Here is a 14,306-nt window from a genome sequence, read left to right as displayed (position 1 = left end):
AGGAGATTAATGATCATGAGTCACAAAAATTAATGAAGTTGATATGTGTTTTTCTGCATATATAATTTTTTTAATGCTAATCTTGTATTTACTAACCACACACAAACATATTGTATTCTTTAAAATCTTAGTATTTGTATATGGTACCTTGAAATCAGCCATTATTTTAAATATACATCATAATTTGATAGCAGTGTCATACAAAAATCTACCCGTTATAAGGATGAAGGCTTTGCTTGAAGCTGATGCAGCATGTATTAACATCTTTTTTCAAATGATTATGTACTAATTAACCCAGTTTGAGTGTTGTCTGTAAACCTTGTAAGAACACTGTTTAAGTAAGTTTAGAATGTAATTGTCTGAGAATATTATGAATGCCTAAAATAAGTACTTCTCTAATCTGTGAATGTGTAAAAAGAAAAAGAAAGCATCTTTAGGTTTAAAAAAATATTTGTATGAAAGATGATAACAATATCTGTTGACATTGACTATTTGAATTTTATAGGAATCATCAACTGCTTCTAAGGCCAGTTTTCCAGAAAATGAATCATCTCCTTCTTCACCAAAGCATCAAGCCACAGTCAGTATGCAAAATGTTTAAATAACTAAGTAGATGTTGTAGAAACTGAGCTGTTCATGATTAGAGAATTGAGGGCAAGCCTTCTTGTTCTTGGGAAGAATAATGGGATGAAATTATTTGAAGGCTTTGCATTTTAAAAAGAATGCATTACATCCAGATCTGCTTTTGGGGAAAAAATGTGAACGTCCTTGGTTTAAATGCAACTTAGTGATAGTAGATTAAATTAGGAAAAATTCACTGTGACCATATTGCGCCTAATTATGTAGATCTCACTTTGCTTCCTCTGGCAGTCACATATTACAGAGCATCCAGAAAGGTAAAAACAGAAAATTCCCCCTCTTCACAGAATCCCTCACTGTTAGTCAGTAATAGTTGATATCTCTAACTCTGGCTTGTGTTTCAGTCTTCTTAAAGACACATAAGGGACCTGGCAAAAATAAACTGTGTCCTTTTGATTTAGTAGAAGAATTTCTGGGAGAAAAACCTTAACCTGCTAAACAGCTTTTTAAATTTCAGTTTATATTTTAAATGTGATAATTCCTTTTTAAACAGTGGGAAATGAATAAAAAACTTCATTTTTCTATTTTTTTTTAAAATATTGGAACTGTACTAGAGTAGCACTGAAATAAGTAACTTGGTCAGTTTTACCAGCCCCTTGATAGGAATCTCAGAGCATTAAAGGCACAACTTCTCCTGTTTCTTTCTTACTCTGTGTGCAGGGAAATAGTTCTCTGGATTAGTCATGATAATCCGTTCTCACAACACTTCAAACAGTTTTTCACAATAAAATAAACATTGTTTATTAAGCAAGCATAGCTGATAGCCTTACACAAAAGCAATTAGTGCTGCATGTCATCTGATTTCTTTAAATATGGCTCAGATCTTGAATTTTTGAAACTGTATTTTGCAGAAGAGCTCACTCCTTATTTAGGTAATAGAAAAAGCATCTATATTTTCTTTAGCTGTTCCCTTAGATTTATATATTCCAAAGAAAGCTGGTAAATTTTTGAGAATTTTGATCCTTAACCTGCTTTCCTCTCCTTTTTCCTGATTCCATTAATTTTCCCGTTAGTACCCCCTAGTGTTGCTGCTAAGTAGGGCAGTATGATACTTTCTCTGAATAATTCTCTGGAACATCTCCCCTGGTTCCACTGTGAGTAGTTGACTAAAACCATGATTTATTTTGGGAAGTGAGCACTGGTTGCTCAGTCACTGTGAAAGTTGGCAACAGGCTGTTCTGCTTGTTAAAAGCCAAAGACTGGATAAAAGGGTGCCATGCATGGGACTTGGTCCCTGGTCCACGTGGATCACAAACAGAGTAATCTAGAGAATGCGTTAATTCACTTGTTTGGCCTTTTGGAGAGTGGATGAGGGAAGGGGCTCACTTCTTCTGTTGAAAATATCAGTTTTGGAAAATAATACATCTGTCACTGGCTTGGAAAAGCATTTCAGCCCAGTGAAGATATTAAACTGAGTAAGAGCAGCAGTTACCACTGGACTGAAGGAGCATCTGATCCACCAGCTAAACACCCTTGTCCTTGCTAATGTGTCTTTTCTGTATTTTATGTGCTGGGCTTGAAACATGCAGGTAGAATTTTTAAAGTCTATGAAAAACAGAGCTATGTCTCAGATAAGAGTATTGTCCATGGTATCCTAGCAAAAAAAAAAAAATTCTTCAAAATTTTATTGTGCAGTTATGGTCCATTTAAATTTGAGATTTAGAGGAAAATTCTGAAGAGGATTTATCTTCTGTTTTCATTGGATCTAGGATTGAGGTCATTTTTTTAATGATAAAACTAATTTGGATCCATTCCCTAGTTGATTGTTTCAACTAATGGCTTATTACATATATTAGGAGCTGTTAGAAGCTGTTACTGAAAATGAATTGATGATAAAATAATTTAGCATTCTTCTAGCACCACTGGCTGGTCGGGCAAGGCTGGGGTGTCAGAAGAAAGTGATAGATTTTGATACCTCATCTTAAGATGATGGTTTAAGTGAATCTTTTTATCCTAGAATGCTTTTCCTTCATTGTATTATTTTTAAACAGAGACTATAAATATTCACTTAAAATCTTTGAAACTTGTAGACAGCCTTCTTGTTCAGCAGTGTTCTCCCACCAATCACTGACTGGTGTTCAAATTTTTTTTTTATAGCCATGCTAATATAGATGGTTTTCATAAACAAGACATAACTAAGTAGTTTAAAATTCTACTATTTTCCATGGGGATAGGAAAAAAAGAGGACATCAAAGAAATGCTTCACTCTTCTGTTTTAACATGAATATGTTAATTTTTTATGCACTTCAACCATGTTTTATTTAAAATAAGAAATTATATTAAAATTAATAGGAAGACTTTATATGGGAATCTAGGCTGGTTTTTTGTCAGACACCTCCTTTTTTAGTAAAACACTACTGTGCTATTATTATATTACTATTATGCAAATAATTATAAATTTAACAGTCATAATTTTTACTGTCTATTATCACAAACTATTTAATTTGGCTTGTCCAAAGAACCTTGGTCTTCATGAGGGAAAGCTTTTAACGCTCTGAATGGTAATAAGTACTTTCCCAGAGGAATTTTGATTTTGCTGATCTGTGAATATTTAAATATGCTTAAAGACAGTTTCTTGAAGTTATGGCATGAGCAAAGATGGCTCACTGCCAGAAATGGATTATTTGGAGGATTGAATTCTGTGATGTGATGTTAATAGAAGCAGACTTTCTTTTATATTTCTTATGTCTTACTCTTATCTTACAGGGTCAAGAAAAGTATGGGTTATTAAATGTGACAAAAATCACAGAAAATGGGAAGAAAGTTCGGTAAGTCTTGGGCTTGAAAAGTGCATGTGCTTAGGGTTTATGAAAGGTCTTTTGTATTAGGACCGCATACTGGGGTTTGCAACTTCTTACTTTTTGTCTGAATTTGCCTTAGAGGTTTTCCTGTATGATACCCCATGTTTGTCCCAGTGAGCTAAAGATAATGGATGCAGAGAGCCAGAGGCTCTTGGATCAGGGCTTCACACAGGCCAGCGGTTTCCTGGAGGTGTATTGATGAGAGACAGCTTTTTAAAATGGGATTGATTGATTGATTTCCTGAAGAACAAATCTGTATAGCTTATAGTGTGTTTTGTTGCTTGGACAAAATCAGTGTAAGAGGTGCTTTCAGACTTTCACTTGCTGTCCTTTAATGTTGAAGGAGTGTACATCCATGTGCTCCCTAATTCTTCCTTCACTGTGCTTGTGAAGGGTTTGAAGCAGTGTATTGCCCAATGTCAGTCTCCTGTAGGTGATGATTGACCTCATTTCTAACTTTCCTCTGTGTCCCAGGCAGCAATTTGCACTATAAATCATAATGTGTAATCAGGTGATGCTGTCTAACTACATTTCTGGTGTTTTGAATCAATAGCAAATACTGCAGAGGTGTGGCACATCCTCAGAGTTAATTTAGATTTGCTTCATGTCTTTTTTCCCCTTTTTATTGTTTTTGGTTAATTTAATCTTTTAGATCTAACAATGTGTTATACCTAGTTCAGTGTTTCCCAGAGCTGTGATACATGAAGCTTGTTCTGAGGATTAAGTAGCCAACACCCAGCTGTTATTGTAGACCCACCCTGACCTAGTCCAGTCTGTCTGGGCAGCACATCTGACCTCCAGTCTGGTTCTCAGAGTTCTTCTAAGAGTCTGCTAGGGCTGGGTAGGCAGCAGCATGTGTGAGCTGCTGCTGGTACAATGTGCTGTCATCATTTACATTGCATCTGCTGGAATCATTGATCTGGATTGTTGCACTGCTGAACAGAAAGATGCATCGTGGCCATCCTGTCACTTTGAAAGCTGTTAAGTAATAATTCATGTTGGGCAATGGGAATAGATATTCAGGGCTTGTCAAGATTTTTTTTTAATAATCTCAGGAGGACGGGTCTGCTGGCATAAAATCAAATAGTCAGACAACTGAAACAACTTGTTCTTTCTCTTAATTTTTTAGATGTGTAGGAAGTGCTTTTTTTTGCCAATATAAATGAGCTTATTACATAAAAATGGGACAGTTGCATCTCAGATGAATGAATTTCAGAATTATGCAGTAGTTTGGCATGATCTGTTAAGTACACAGTGAGCTGAGCATTCCAGATTAGCCCCTTTGAAATTATAATTGCATGGTGTTTCTCTTGGTGTACTGCTTCTACTACTAATTAGCTTTGTTTGATTTAGACTTTGATGGTCAGGCTGGGATTGTTAACATATGTTTCCTTCTACAAATATGATAGCAATTAAGACTTACTGATGCCACTAATGACTGTATATGTGCTTAACTATATTAACTTCCAGGTCAGCTGAGCAACAATGATCGATGGTTTGAATATCTGCTTTCAGAGTCAATTTATTTGATGTTTGTTTACAATTATTTACAGAAAGAATTGGATGTCATCGTGGGCAGTGTTACAGGGGTCATCGCTGCTGTTCACTAAAACCCAAGGAAGTGGAACTGGCTGGGTAAGCCCAGGAACACCCCCACCCTCACTGAAGTGTTAGTCATATAAAGCTCAATAAATGAAAGCCCTCTTATTTGCAAGGTCTAAATACCTATATGGATACACCCAATACAGAAAAAAACACCTGTGTAGAAGTTGGCATAAAATAGTTTAACATAACCATAATATAATTATGATGTAGAGTAAGAAGAAAACCAGTTGTATGTATGTATTTTTGACAGGCAAGGAACTGATAACATTTAGGTGCTCCTTAGGCTTGAAGTTATTTCTCCATGCCAAATACTTTTGTGTTCTTTACTAATGTGTTTGTCTAAAGTGTTTGTATGTTTTACCATTCTTGGATATTTTTTAGGAAAACAGTCCAGGTAATTTTGGATGTGATACATATAATACAGAAAATAGTCTGACACATGGCTTCTTGCCATGGCCTATTAGAGCAATGCAGTGTTGTTGTCTTATGATTTAGTCTTTGTCTTGCTGGATTCCACATTTTGTTTTAGTCTTCATGGTGCATGACAAGTGCTTGTATTATTTTCTTGTCTGATGAAGACCAAAAGAGAAACATCACACTGAAGATGATGATTATTCAATTTTTTATCTCCTCTAGTGCAGTAGTACTATCTAAATTTGCTATGTTTATCCAGCTGCATTCCTGCATTAATAGGTATAGAAATGGCTCTTTATCTATGGCTTTCACAGCCTTTTTTGGAGGTCTGACATTAAACTGTGTGGATCTCCTGTAATAAGTAAAGACAGGCCAGAGCCAGTGTTCATTATTTCCATGTATTGTCATGTGAATTCCAGCAAAATTGCCTCTTACAGATCTGTGCTATCTTGCTGTGCTTTACTGGTCTTTCTACTTGACTCACTTTCTCCTGCTGCTTCATTATGGATAATGAATTGGAATTGACAATTCCTTTCTATAGTATTGAGTTTTTTCAGACCTGTAAATATATTTTTCCCCCCTTCTACACAAGGGATGGTTGGAAAAAAATAGGTGAGGATGGATAAATAAAGTCTGGAGTAGAAGAGAATGAAAAAGGTGAAGTTGGGCAAGATGGTCAAGCAGAGGGAGGAAAGAAAACAATAAAGGTGAAAGGCATGAAAGAGAGTAAATTCCATTGTATGGCAGGAGGTGGATTTTGGTGACTTCTGTGATTGACTTTTTCAGCCAAAGATCCAAAAAGTGTTTCAGTTTTACAGATATTAATAGGCATATTGCAAAGTAAAAGTTTTGCCTGTGTAACTAGTCAAGTTCCAAAATCTCAATTACAGCCACTAATACTCTTAATTCAGGTGTGGCTGTAAATCAAAAGAACTGTCTTTTCCAGCTGCACGTTGATATCACTAAAACACACAATGCTGAACTGTTCATGAATATATGATAATGTTATAAATGATGTGTGCCCAAATTAATTACCCATAACAGATAAGCTTTAAGCAGAGTTGCATGATTTATGGGCACTAGTGTAAGTCATGTTATGCCAGATAGAATAATTTAAAAATAAATAAAAATCTTAACAAATAAATTTAAAAATAAAAATGTGTAAATTCTTTTGATAATTTAAGTGGAGCAGGAGTCAGTCTCACAGGAATATTCAGTCAGAATATTTCTGTGAGACACTATCAATTGTGTATACTGTAAAGCACTAGAGTAGGGTCAGCAAAATAAATATCAACAGTACAAATAGAATGAAATGAAGCTGGAAATATTAAAAGAGAATCTCTCAAGGACCTGTTTTACACCTGCATAATCACAGCTGACTTTGTAGATATATAACTGAGTGTTCAGCACACACTCTTCTTGGTCTCTGTAGGCAATTTTTATTTTTTAGGTATTCAGAATTCCACCTCACCTCTCAAACTTTGTTCTGTGTCCATATTTTGATAGGTTGAAGTCAAGTCTAAGAATTTGACACATGATAAGAATTACATTTCTTCTTCACCTTATGAGAATATTTAGCATTCATCTAGTGATTGATATAACCATATCTTCTTTTTTTGTGCATTGTTTTTTGACTTCATCACTTTTCTTCCTTTTTCTCATCAAGTCATTTTGCCAAGGGGGCTCAATTCCTGAGCTCTTGCTCTCGCTGCTTTCTTCTTGGAAAAATGCTCTCAGTCATCGACCTGCTGTCACCTATGTAAACTCTGCCCAAGTTTCAGCTATCACTGTATGTGTTCTTGTTGCATGCCTCTTGTCACTGTAAGGCTATTTGCCACTAATCCTGAAAGTAAACTCAAATTTTTCCAAGATTTAGTTTTGACACTTCATATAACAGCTCACGTATCTTGTTTGCTGTTTTTGAAAGTCATCCAAGGTGCAAATTAACACAAGTTTATTGCAATAATCCTGTAACTGTTCCACTGGAACAAAGTAGAAAGCGTATCTGGTTCATTGGTGCTAGAATTATAATCCCAGATTTGCCTACTATATGAACCACTAGTGCCTCGACTAATAAGCAGCATGATATTCTGAGGTTTTTAACAGATATTTTGTCTGATTTATTCTAACAAAACTAATTTGGAATCTTTATATGGTGCCTATGATACCTTTGATACAATGGTGTACGTGTTGTTTGATAATTCTAGCTGTAACTGGAATACCCAAAAAATGTAAATGTTATGCATGAAGAGGTGAAAGGAAAAGAGCACAAGGATGTTCTGGCTATATTCCACATACAGAAAGCTGATGTAAATTTGTAGGATTTTTATATGTAATTTAAGCATCTGTAGTTCTGTTTTGAAAATGCCAAGCACAGAAGAGCTGCCTATCAACAATTCATAAATTAACCTTGTGTCTAAAATGATGCAACTGTCTTTTTCTTGTTTGTGAAATTAATTGTTCTGTATGTGGAAGCCTGGAACAGATAACTTGTGAACAGTTTGGTAGCCTTGTAAAAGGCTACTTATTATAAGAAGATCTGGATGTTTTTTAAAAGTATTTTTCTCTCAGTTCTTGGTGTAAATGTATTATTGTCAAAGTGACAGGGCTTCATAAACCAAAGAAAATGGTAACTGCTAAGAAGGATTTATCTGTCAGCTTTCTGTAATAGGGCCATGTCCTCAGTGACAAGAACAGTGGTGGCAAACCAAGCCTGTAAACATCCCAAACATCAAGGCAATAGATCCTCTTCAAGATTCATCTGAGCAAACTCTTGTTGATGTTACACAACTGTGATTTTAGCCAAGGATGTTATGTGTACATTACAACAGTTCATCAGTATTGCACTGCTCATTATGCAGGAGCTCAGATGCTTTTGTGTAAACTTTTTGGAATGCAAATGCTCCTATCAGTCTGGTTTAAAAACAATCCATCATTTTGCTGTGATGATAAAGAATATATTTAGAATATAGGAATGCAAATGCTCCTATCAGTCTGGTTTGCTGTGATGATAAAGGATATATTTAGAATATATTTTCTTTTTTTTTTCTTTTTTCTTTTTTTCAGTTTTTTTTCCCTGAAGCTGTAGTTTTGAAACTCCCCTGCCAGCCAAAAAGGTGCATCTGTCTCCACAGCTTTCTTTCCATAGTCCATCCATGGATGAGGAGAACTTGAAATTAAAGCATCCTACCAAATCTAATTAGAAACAGAATTGTAAGAATGTCAGGTGTCATTTGTACATCCAAAGTCTTCCCATAAATAATTTCCAGTTCTGTTTCCAAAGAATGCTGGAATGTGTGGTTTGTCCCTGTGCAGGCTTCCAGGACTTGGAGAAAATCCTGAAAAGATTGAAAAGGCCTTCTATTTATTGATGTCAGTACACATCTTCAAGGCTGCCCTTAAGCTGCACAGCATCCTCTCTATCTAAAGCAATGAAAGCACCCTATTCTTTCCAAAAAGTTACCTCTCCCATACAAACAGCATAAGTACATCCCATGACTATGTTTTTTGTCTAAAAAAAGGTGTGAGAAGTGACTGTAGGACAGCTTCATATCTAGGACAGATGACAGCACCACATACGGACCTCTCCCTCTTTCTGTCTTACACTGCTGCCCTTTCCAAAATTCCCAGGCAGTTCAAAAGAGGAATCCAGTAAGAGTGGTCCAGTGCAGGTGTCTGCTCAATTAGAGCTGGATTTCTCTTGACTGGTGCTGGCTAGGTAGCACTGTTTTGTGAAAGCAGCCTTAATATCTCTGTGGCAGCAGATGCAAAAGGAAAGGCTTTTTTTTTTTTGAGTTCTGTCAGCAGAATCTGCTGGCTTCACGAGGGTTCAATTGCCTTCAGCAACCTTTGTGTGCAGGTTGTGTGTGCAGCCCTGTGCTCCTGAAAGCTTTAAGGAGGGAAATGGCTGCTGGCATCTCATTTTCATAGATGTGGGAGCAGAAAAGAACCTTGACAGGAAAGCTCAAAGGAGAGCCTGCATGGTAAACTTAAAATGTCCTTGAATAAAAAGGTTGTGACAAGTATGTAATATGTTGGTGTTTCAGAAGACCTTTGCAGGGTAGCTGGATTATTTGCCTGGGTTTCCCTGTCCTTGGCTCTCACACAGCAGTTTGGCCAACATTTGAGTGAAGGAGTGGTAAAAGTATTTTTTCCTTTTTGGCTTTAGTTTTTGCTTTTTCTGTGCTTCTTTGAAATGCTCAGGGAAGTCAGACCAAAAAGATGGGTACAGTGTAAATCTCTAGGAGGTAGTGCTGTAATCTGTCAGGTGTGGATTCAGCAAGCTAATGTAGTGGAGGGCTTTTCTTTTGGTCAGAACAGCACTGGCAGGTAACATTTTTTTCTTGTTATGTGCTGATGTCACCTGTAGCAAGTCATGTCCTGTGATTCTCAGATTCATGTGGGCCATGGTTTTAACTAATCACCCTCCTGCCCCAATCCTGTAGAGGACTTTGGCACTAGTTTCCCATTCTCTCCAGTGCCAAACTCTATAAATTGATTTAATTTTTTTTCCAACACGCAGCAAGATTGATCTAGACTGCCAGGAAGTGCGTCTGGGACACTTTGGATGTGTGTGCAGCAGTTATGGGACTTTCTCTTGAACGGGCAGCTGCTGCCAGAGCCAAAATGGCCCAGAAATTGTTCCTGTGGACTCTGCTGCTGAGCTGGGCTTCTCTCAAAAGCTCTACTATAATTAATAAAAAATGTTCTTGGATGAGATATCTGAGAATGAAGTTAGAAAGTGAAAGGTGATGGGGATTTTTTTTCCCCAAGTGCTAATTGGCATTGGGTAAATGAGAAGTACAGCCCTATTCTGATGTTTCATGGGTAAAAGAAAGAAGTTAAGATGCTGCTTTCTATTCAAGACTTCATTGCCCTTAGGACTCTAGATGTGGAGATTTTCCAGTGGTAAACAGCCTTTCTGAAACATAATTAGCATTAATTAACATCCATGCTGGGAGTTTAATCAGAAGCAGCAGATTAGTCCTGTTTTCTGAACCATCTTTTCTCCCCTTGGGTATGGCTGTTGTTGCACAGGCTGGAAACTTGTGTTTGCAGCAAGGAGCTTGTCCTGTCCCCCAGAGCTGTCACAGGAACTGCACTCACACATCAAAGGCTTCAAGAAGAAAAAAGAACATTTCTGGGGGAGCAGATGCTACAAGCTTTCCCTGGAACTACAGCAGGAAATTTCTGTGCTATCACTGAGGGACTTCCAGTTTTCCATATTTTACTCGTGTCACTTGCAATTAGAGCTCTTTGTTTGTGTGGGCCACTGAACTGGTTTCCTTGAGGAATTACATTTCAAAGCTATGTGGTGTATGTTGAAATCATAGTAAAAGTACTTTATTTAAAAAAAATTCTAATACCTCGTATGGATGTGAAAGTAGGAGGTAAGAATAGATCCCTGAAGTTTTCCTCCAAATTGTTTGAAGGGTTACTTGTGGGTTATTTGCTCTTTAGAAGACAGACAGTGAGTTCTGTTTACTTGCTAGGACATGCTCCAGTATTGCAATAGAAGCACTACAGAAAAGTGTAAAAGTGTTGGGGGGGGGTAAATGTTTTTAAAAAATTATAAATAGAGAAATCGAGAGTTCTCTTTGAGTGTGGAGGGATGTGATTCTTGTCCAGCAAGCCTACTGTTTCTGGTTTGATTTTTGGTTTTATATGCAACCATTGATTAAGTGGCAGAATGTTTGGGGATGTTTTGTTCAGTTACTTATTAGCTGGTTTTGTTTAAAGCTTGGGACTATCTTGGCTAAAACCAAGCTACAGTCAAATGTTGTATGGATTTCTGCCATTTGTGATAGGAAAAAAATTCCTGTTGGAATCTGATTGGCATTTAGATTTGTGGAATTTTGAGGGCTTTAAGCTGAGCAGCTTGTAACAGATGTGCTTAAAGGTTGTTCTGTGGAAGGGTTTTTGTTTTCCTGGTGACATACCTGTTGGTTGGTGGCAAAGTACTGTATCTGGTCTAAGCTGTATAGACTATAAATAATACATATTATATTTAAAAGATTGCAAGACTGTAAAGAATTTCCTCAAGTTTAATTTTACCATCACTGTTTGTAATTTTTTTCAGAAGTTTGGTGTTAATCAGTCTAAGCCAGAATTTACAGTGGATCTCAAAGGGGCTTTGATTGACTGGGCCTCGAAGGACAAATCCAGCAAAAAGAATGTTATTGAGGTAAATTATCTTATTTAAATACAGAATTATATGCACTTCAATTAGCAATGTATGACATTTTCTTTAAGCTTAAAATCAAAAACTCATAAAACTGAATTTAATCTATTTCTACCTGCTTAAATGTAACTGTTAGTACCTGCAAGAAATGTCCATTTTCAGTATGTCTGTATGGGATGTTCTTTGCAATTTTATGCAGACTGTTAATGGCTGTTCTCTCTGGTAAATGTTCTTGAGTGTCGGTGTATTAGCTAACAATTTTGCCAGTGAGAAGTTTTAAGTGATTTTACTTTTGAACTGTGGTGTGTTTATCAGTTCTGATGATATCTGGTTTTATTTCTTTAAAGCTAAAAACCCGCCAAGGCACTGAGCTCTTAATTCAATCAGATAATGACAGCTTTATTAATGAATGGTATAAAGTTCTTAACTACACCATCAATAATCAGGTATGTATTTATATCATTAATGTTCTATTTTCATGGTAATAATATTTAGTAAACTAATTGATATAACAACTTCTAAAGTTTCATGTGCATCTTCATTTACTGATTTTCTTGAGAGCAGGCAGGTGTTTGAGGATATGGCAGTTCCTGGTGGTGGTGAGTGAAATATAATTAGTAGTGGCAAAGGGAAAAAGATGGTCTATTGGTTTAGGATGCAGGAGGTGAGGGCTGACAGCCATCTCAGAAATGAACCTACTTCTGCATCCAAATACTTGTTCTCTCTCAGTGACCTGAAAGGTTCTGACAGAGAGGGAATGAAAGGGGGAGGATGGCCAAGGAACAACTTATTGACATACATTTATTAGCATTTAATACTGCTCTTCACTTACTATGGCTGCACTGAAGTGCAGATTAAAAGTTTGGCAAAATACTGTATTATCTCTTCTTATCTGACAGCATAATGCCAAGTATTTAATTATCAGAGAAGGGCTCAAGCATTTGCTTTTGATATTGCCAAATAGGATTAACAGTTTTTTAATTCAGAAGTTGAGAAGATCTTGGAGAAAATAATCTTGGAGAAGATCTTGGAGAAAATATCAAGTTTACTTCTTGTGTATTCTTACTTTTTAATAGTTCCAGGCTTGGCTGCTGTCCATAAGTTTTGTTGCTTTCAATGCTAGTCAGTGGTTTTCATTTCTCTGAGGTCTGTTAGTGCTTTTCACATATGGGTATTTTTCTGTCAAAACACAGCAGGCTAATATGAATGGTTGAGTTACTTTCTGAGCACTTGTAGTTTTGGTTCCTAATGTGCTCTCTCCTGGTATGGAAATGTAATGGCCCTTAATAACCAGGCAAGGCAGTGTCACCCAGTCACTCAGTGACCCCTTCTCCTGTCTATCCTGTGTTACACATCTGAGGCCACTCCTTCCCTGCTTAAAAAGAGTGAAGATGGAAAGGCTGAGATATGCTGAGATGTGAGGTATTACATGTTAGGTTGAGGAATGGTGGAATAAGGAGGGTTTTATCAGCACTCTGGAGGAAGTGGTGATGTATAGTGCTAGGAGCTGGTAGCCAAGAGACCCAAGACTACAAGGCATAAATCAAGAAAGTGCATTAGACTACCTGATAATTTGAAGCACTTAAGCTTTGGGTACAAAATACATCAGGTCTAAGGCCCAACTTTTAATTTTGGAAAGTTTATGGTAATAGTAGCTGTGATCTCTTTCCCATGGCCAAGGTACTATTGCTAGCATAACAAGATCTTCCTCAAAAGAAAGGGCAGATCAGATTCTGTTCTCTTTGCTCCCTCAGGCTGCTGTTGTGACAATATCCTGTACTAGAGGAATAGCTACCTGCAAAGGATGTGGCTGCTCTTTTTTTTAAACACAGAAATTTCCACGTTATTACTTACTTATCTATAAACTAGATCCCAGGTGACTTTTTCTCGGGATTAAAAAAAGCATTTAATAGTTTAAAAATATTCCAATCCTAAAAAGCTTTGAGGGCACTTGAAGAGGGGCAGAGGATCCTTAATGGGGACATTATTTGGGCAGTTGAATATATTGATCTGTGATGTGTAAAAAGGCTATCCAAGGCTTTTGAAAAGGAACAGCAATGAAGGTGTTTGAAAGTAACACTGCCCTACAGGTTAAAGTACATCTTAGTTCTGGAAGTCATGCTGCTGCTCAGTGCTCTGGAATGCACAACCCTGCCTCATTTTAGGGTTTCCTTCCTTGTAAGAGAAGGCACCCTGCAGTCAGATTTTGGCAACTGCGTGGCAGTCCAGTTCATTTCAGTTGAAGTGAAGTAGGACACACAGTTTGGGAAGGGAATGTGTTGTACTGAAGCTGAGGAAGTTTCTTTCCCCGTTTCCTGGTATGTCTGCAGTCACGCACGTAGCCTGGGCTGCAGGTAAGATCAGCAGACTCTGGTATCTGCCTCCACACTTCAACATGATCTGTGTTTTCACTTGTCAGTGTTTGATGAGAATGTGCTGAGATAGCAGGAACACTGGGAAAGAATTTTAGACACTGGTACACTTATTTTTCAGTGTCAGAGTGAATTCAGTGTATGTTTTGACAGTAGTGAGATTTTCCAGCTAATAGTTCAATTTTCTATTAAGAAAATTGTACTTATAGAGAAAACCAATTGGATAAATGCTTTAGAAATTTTTTCTGCTCTTTCAGTCAGGAATTTCTGTGGCAGATCATTAAATAGCTGATG

General features: G+C 37.0%; 1 protein-coding gene across 10 annotated transcripts in view; it reads left to right on the top strand.

The window, feature by feature from the left end:
- ARHGAP12 (Rho GTPase activating protein 12) overlaps positions 1-14,306 on the top strand; it is a 69,814-nt gene that overhangs the window by 44,778 nt on the left and 10,730 nt on the right. For 7 of the 10 annotated variants that reach the window (XR_005627288.1, XM_039707688.1, XM_039707678.1 and 4 more), the window contains 6 exons: positions 506-580; positions 3,346-3,407; positions 4,994-5,075; positions 7,126-7,248; positions 11,539-11,643; positions 11,988-12,086. Coding sequence is in view for 9 of the 10 variants with exons in the window: in XM_039707688.1 (XP_039563622.1) it covers positions 506-580; positions 3,346-3,407; positions 4,994-5,075; positions 7,126-7,248; positions 11,539-11,643; positions 11,988-12,086 (546 nt within the window). In the remaining variant the exon portion in view is untranslated. The remainder of the gene's footprint in view (positions 1-505; positions 581-3,345; positions 3,408-4,993; positions 5,076-7,125; positions 7,249-11,538; positions 11,644-11,987; positions 12,087-14,306) is intronic. The other 3 variants (XM_039707670.1, XM_039707643.1, XM_039707651.1) reach the window with 2 other exon arrangements.

Source organism: Passer montanus, unplaced genomic scaffold (assembly GCF_014805655.1).
Source record: "Passer montanus isolate IOZ18808 unplaced genomic scaffold, ASM1480565v1 scaffold10, whole genome shotgun sequence".
Classification (NCBI taxonomy): domain Eukaryota; kingdom Metazoa; phylum Chordata; class Aves; order Passeriformes; family Passeridae; genus Passer; species Passer montanus.
This window is presented reverse-complemented; position numbering and strand designations above follow the sequence as displayed.